General features: G+C 56.3%; 1 protein-coding gene across 4 annotated transcripts in view; it reads left to right on the top strand.

The window, feature by feature from the left end:
- SLC5A10 (solute carrier family 5 member 10) overlaps positions 1–6,312 on the top strand; it is a 73,325-nt gene that overhangs the window by 8,234 nt on the left and 58,779 nt on the right. For all 4 annotated transcript variants that reach the window (XM_025363280.1, XM_025363281.1, XM_025363279.1 and 1 more), the window contains exons 2-5: positions 1,308–1,379; positions 1,759–1,863; positions 2,225–2,284; positions 3,095–3,199. In XM_025363280.1, the coding sequence (XP_025219065.1) occupies positions 1,308–1,379; positions 1,759–1,863; positions 2,225–2,284; positions 3,095–3,199 (342 nt within the window). The remainder of the gene's footprint in view (positions 1–1,307; positions 1,380–1,758; positions 1,864–2,224; positions 2,285–3,094; positions 3,200–6,312) is intronic.

The raw sequence follows: 6,312 nt of genomic DNA, 5'->3' as shown, positions 1-6,312 counted from the left end.
AAAAAAAAAAAAAAAAGTTGAGATGAAATTTACATAATATACAATTCATCATTTTAACAATTTTAATTTATTTATTTAGAGACAGAGTCTCACTCTGTCGCCAGGCTGGAGTGCAGTGGTGCGGTCTCGGCTCACTGCAACCTCCACCTGCCGGGTTCAAGCAATTCTCCTGCCTCAGCCTCCCGAGTAGCTGGGACTACAGGCACCTGCCACCTCGCCCAGCTAATTTTTGTATTTTTGGTAGAGACAGGGTTTCACCATGTTGGCCAGGATGGTCTCGATCTCAACCTCGTGATCCACCCACCTCGGCCTCCCAAAGTGCTGGGATTACAGGCGTGAGACACCGCGCCTGCCCATTTTAACCATTTTAAAGTGTGCAATTCATGGCATTTCGTACATTGGCAATGCTGGGCAACCATTACCTGTAGCTAGCTCCAAAACATTTTCATCACTCCAAATGGATACCCTGTCCCCATAAGCAGTCAAGCACCATTATTCCTGCCCCCCAGCCCCTGGCAACCACTCATCTGCTTTCTATCTCTATAAATGTGCCTGTTCTGGACATTTCATATAAATGGAATCATACAATTCGTGGCCTTTTGTGTCTGTCTCTGTTGATGAAGCATCGTGTTGTCAAGGTCCATCCAAGTTGGGCATGCATCAGAGCTTCATTCCCAAGATATCTGTTGTTGTTTTTTGAGATAGGATTTCACTCTGTTGCTCAGGCTGGAGTGCAGTGGCACAGTCACTGCTCACTGCATCATCCACCTCCTGGGCTCAAGTGATTCTCCCACCTCAGCCTCCTAAGTAGCTGGGGCCACAGGCGTGTGCCACCACACCCTGCATTTTTTGTAGACCTGGGGTCTCACTACATTGCCCAGTCTGGTCTCAAACTGCTCGGTTCAAGTGATCTGCTTGCCTCAGCCTCCCAAAGTGCTGGGATTACAGGCATGAGCTACGGCACCCAGCAGAACTTCATTCCTATTGAAGACTGAATAATATTCCTTTATATAGGATACACCACATTGTGTTTATTTACTCATCAGTCAACAGAAATGTTGGTTGTTTTCACTTTTGGCTATCATGAATAATGCTGCTATGAACGTTCGTGTACAAGTTTTTGAGTGGATGTGTATTTTCAGTTCTCTTGGACATGCACCTAGGAGTGGAACTTCTGGGTCATATGGTGATTCTATGCGTAACTTTTTGAGGAGCTGCCACGCCGTTTCCGCAGCAGCAGTCCCATTCTACTTCCCACCAGCAGTGCACGGGCTTCCAACTCCTGTCTCGTCTTTCTCTTCTTGCAGTCCTCTTGTCGGGCCAGCAGGAACACGGTGAATGGCTACTTCCTAGCAGGCCGGGACATGACGTGGTGGCCGGTGAGTGCACTCTGACTTCTCACACACCCCATTTTGTCCGTGGAGCTGTGTCTGATCTCTAGGTCACCTGGCACCTGCATCTCTGAGCCAGTCCAATTCAGTGGAACAGGCCGGAGGCGGGCAGGAGGTCCCCAAGTGAGGGGCATAGGTCTGAGCTGCTAGAAATTGTGTAAGGAGCAGGGGCTTTGGAATGTGAAACTTACATCCACTCCTTAGCTGTGCAGCTAGTCATGGGTAGAACTCACACCCTGGGCTCCTCATCCGTGAGTGGGGCTAGGACCCCGCTTAGGTTTGTGAGGATGAAGGAGAAGCTGTCAGGCCCAGGATGGGGCCGGTTCAGGGAGCCTGCCTCTGATGCGTTTCCCTTTCTCTCCTTCAGATCGGAGCCTCCCTCTTCGCCAGTAGCGAGGGCTCTGGCCTCTTCATTGGACTGGCGGGCTCAGGCGCCGCAGGAGGTCTGGCCGTGGCAGGCTTCGAGTGGAATGTGAGTCCTGGAGGACAGGCAGCCTGTGGGAGAGCCAGGGCACAGGGTGCGGCCACAGCCCTGGAGGGGGGCAGCTCCCAGTGGCTGGTGTCAGCCCATGTCCAGGTGGGCTCTGTGCAGTGCCCAGAGCCCACCTGGGCCAAATCCTGTCTTCAGAATATCAAGGTGCTGGATGGCACAACTGGCAGGAAGCTGTGGGCCTTTCCCCAGACTCAGAGAGGGGAAGGAGCCACCCAGGATCTCATGGCAAGTCAGGAGGGGCGGGGGGAAGCCAGGCCACCAGATGGCTCTGTCTGCTGTGTCTCTGGAGCAGAGCTGTGGGAGCTGCACCTGCAGTCCTCACCTGCCTCTGTCCCCACAGGCCACGTACGTGCTGCTGGCACTGGCGTGGGTGTTCGTGCCCATCTACATCTCCTCAGAGGTGAGTCTACTCATGAGGCCTCCAACCGGGGGGCTGGGCCTTGGTCCAAGTTGATGGTAGTAATGGGCAGGACCACCGTGGCCTCACATCAGGACTTGGTGAACTCTTAGGGCTGGGTTTGCTATTAGCCCAACTAACATTTGTATCAACCCACTAAGGTGGGTCCCCTCGGACCTCAGCCTGGGTGCTGTGTTGGCTGCTTTCCACGGCCCTGAGTGCTGCATCTCAGGAACAATGTCCCATCCAGCAGGGCACATAGGCTGCACACCTGGCCCACACACCTGGGTAGCATACCTGGGCTGTACACCTGGGTGGCATGCCTGAATGGCACATCTGGCTGCACCATCCTCGACTCTGCCCACTCCTTCAGCCCCGGCCATGCAGCCACTAAATCCAGTCAACTCCACTTCCCGGATGTCTCTCAGCCTGTCCCCAGCTCTGCCCCTCGCAGCCACCTCCCTCATCCAGCCTCATCATAGTGCACCTGGATTTGTCAAAACAGCCTCTAAACTTGTCCCTCTGTCTCCAGCCACGGCCCCTCCAATCCATTCCTCGTCTCAGCCCTAAAGAGCCAGTCTTGGGATCTCAGCCTGCCACTCCCCTGCCTGACACCCTCGGGACGCAGCTGGAGCAGCCTGGGATTCAAGGCCGGGTGCTGAGCCTCTAAGGGGTCAGTGCCTGGGCCTTGCCCTTGAGAGGCTCACAGCTGCTTTGTGGTGGTGGGAGAGGCAGAATGACTGAGACAGGCCCTGTCTGGAGCGCTGGGCATCATCTGGAGGATGCTTAGCCCCTACCCATGTGCCTCCCCAGATCGTCACCTTACCTGAGTACATTCAGAAGCGCTATGGAGGCCAGCGGATCCGCATGTACCTGTCTGTCCTGTCCCTGCTACTGTCTGTCTTCACCAAGATATCGGTGAGCTGCCCCCCGCTCCCTGCTGGCATAGCCTGGAAACACCCTCAATCTGTGAGCCCCTCAAGTGGACCTGACGTCTTCTCATTCATCTCTGCCTTGTTTCACAGCTGGGCAGACTGAGGCCCAGAGAGGGGCAATGACTTACCTGGGGTCACGCAGCGAGTCTGGACAGGTGGTCCAGAGCTCCCTAGTCAGGGACAGAACACAACCTGCTGACTTCTGCTCTGACGCAGGGTGTTAGGATGGTCTGAGGTCAGTACTGGGGCCGACACGGGTATGAGCCAGGACCTCCCACTAGGGGGCGCCAAAAGCCCACGTGGTCTTGGCCCTGTCTGGTCTGCACTGAGCTGACCTGCCTCTCACCCCAAGGCTGGTGGGCTCCATCACTGACACCTATCCTTGGGGGCCTGGCCCTGCCCCACTGGCATATTAAGAGCAGGAACACACCTCGAACGTCAGGGTCAGAAGAAGCATAGAGCTCATCTTGTCCAAGCCTCTGACTTTACAGAGAGGGAAACTAAGGCCCAGGGAGGGGAAGATGATCCCAACCCTCCTGGTGACCGTGTGGCAACACCAGGCCTTTCGCTCTCACTCCAAGTCCCTGGGGGCAGCCAGCTTCATCCAGCCCCAGGCTTCTGAAGGGGCTTGAGTCCTGGGGCTGCCTGATTCTGAGGGGGCCGACACTAGCCCCTGAGACCCCCAAGCGTCCCTGTGCCTGGGGCTCCTCCCTTGTAAGGTGGGGCAGCTGACCCTGTCTCCCAGGGTTCCTGTGAGGCCGGTGAGGGCTGCTGTGTCTGTGGGAAGTGCTCTATGAGGCCCGGCTTTCCCTCAGAGGCAAACGGCCTCCTGGGCCGTCTTCATTCAGCTCTGGGACTAGGAAAGCCCAGAAGAGGCGTCGATTTAGTGGAGGGAATGGAGGCGCAGGAGAGGTAGAGGCCTCGCTGGTCAACCGGGAGCTGTGGGCAGGATTACCTGGAAAGAGGGCCCTGAAAGGGTCCATCCAGAGCCCCCACTGGGCCTCCATCTGCACTGGTGTTGCTGGGTGACTCTGAGGGGGTTCCCAGAGTGTCTCATCCTTCTTGTGGGCAGGTCTCGGGGGTGGCCAGCAGCAAACCCTGGGCCACAGTCTTCGCCAGATGCCCTTGGTGTACTGTAGGAGGTTTGCTTTCTCTGGGAGCCCTTTAGAGTCCGGAGGGACTTGGCCTTGGCCTGCCCTTAAGGCTGAGTTTAGAGTTTTCCACTCATATTCTCCCTTCCTCTCCCACATTTCTTGATCTCCACCCCACCCCATGCCAGCCACCTCCCTGGAAGCCAGAGATACAGAAATAAACAAGACCTGGCCCCGGCCTGCCAGGGGCTCGCACTGCAGTGAGAAATAGATGGATGCATGGGACAGGCGTGAAGCTCAGAAGAGGACACAGCGGGGCTTGCTGGGGGTGGCATTTGACTTGGGCTCTGATGGAAACAGGGATGCCGATGGGGGACAGGAGCAAATGACAAAGAGAGAGGTGAGAAGAGGCAGGATGTGTCTCGGGGTGGTCGGGTCTGGAGCCCTAGACTGTAGGGATCACTAAGTCAGACACCTCTGGGGACCAGATAAAAAACAGTGTGGGGAGAAGCTGGGAGTGAGTAATAGGCAGTAGTGGGGACAAAAGCAAACCAGAGAACATGCCTCAGCATTCACACACGACAGGCCCGTTGCCACATTTGCCTCTTAGCTGCCAGCTTTCAGCGTCTGGTCTGCAGTGAGAGATGAGGTGAGGGAGGTTTAATTGTAAGAGGTTGAAGTATCCAGGGAGCCCAAGTGGAACAGGGGTGGTGTTTTAAGTAGGATAGTGACATGGTCGTGTTTGTACTTTGTGCTCTCTGGAATCTTCCAGAGGGTGGACTGGAGGGGAGAGAGACAAGAAGAGGCCAGGCCTGTGAGGACGCCCCAGGTAGGTCTGGTGAGGGAGGGAGGCTGAGCCGCAGGCACAGGGTTTCACCCTGCTGGCTTCTCTGCGGTGGAGCTTATACCTCACACTCGGAGGGTCCTGAAAGTGGATGGCTTGGGCGGGACTTCTAGAAAGGCAGAGGGGGCCGGCACGGTGGCTGGCGCCTGTAATCCTAGCACTTTGGGAGGCTGAGGCGGGCGGCACGGTGGCTGGCGCCTGTAATCCTAGCACTTTGGGAGGCTGAGGCGGGCGGATTGCCTGAGCTCAGGAGTCAAAGACAACACGGTGAAACACGGTGAAACTCCATCTCTACTAAAATGCACAAAATTAGCCACATGTAGTGACGTGCGCCTGTAGTCCCAGCTACTCAGGAGGCTGAGGCAGGAGAACTACTTGAACTGGGGAGGTGGAGGTAACAGTGAGCTGAGTCTCCAAAAAAAAAAAAAAAAAAGCAGAAGGAAGAGCTCAGTGAAGTGAGAGGATCTTAGGGACAATCTTGTCCGGCTCTCCGAGTTTACAGATGACACAACTGAGGTCCAGGTCACAGCGAGTCAGGCAGGGACTACTGTTAGAACCCAGGCCTGTGCCTCCCGGCCAAGAGGCCCAACCTCAGCTCTGCTGCCCTGAAGCAGCCAGGACATGGCCCTTCAAACCCCACTTTGTGATGGGAGTGATTCAGTGTACTCAACTATAAAGCAGTGAGCACCCACTCACATCAAGGCTGGGCTTCAGAACCAACGCTGGGGCTGCCTGGATGAAGCAGAGGACGAAGCTTGAGGAACGCTAATTGCTGGGCTTGGCTGCGAGAGGACTGGTACCCTGGCTGTTTGAAGTGCACGCGCCCAGGCGGTCCCCAGAGCTCCTGACCTCACTGGGCTGTGCCCCAGGAATGCCTCATGTGTCTGCGCGTCCAGCATCTGTCCCAGCCGCTGCCTGTGTAGACAGAGATCTTAGGGTGCCTGCTGCCATCCCTCAGGCAGGGGCACTGGCCCACAGGAGGACCCGCGATGGCAGGGCATGGAGAATCACCACCCTGACCCTCAGACGAAGGGACCCAAATCCAGCTCCATCACTGTGGGGCTCTAGCCAGTCATTTAGCCTCTGGAACCGGGCGCGATGTCCCACGCCACTTGCAGTAAAGGTCCTCCACGAGGTCGCTTTGCGCCCTCACTGACCTCA

Source organism: Theropithecus gelada, chromosome 16 (genome assembly GCF_003255815.1).
Source record: "Theropithecus gelada isolate Dixy chromosome 16, Tgel_1.0, whole genome shotgun sequence".
Taxonomy (NCBI): Eukaryota; Metazoa; Chordata; class Mammalia; order Primates; family Cercopithecidae; genus Theropithecus; species Theropithecus gelada.
Note: the sequence above shows the minus strand (reverse complement) of the source record. Positions and strands in the feature narration are given on the sequence as shown.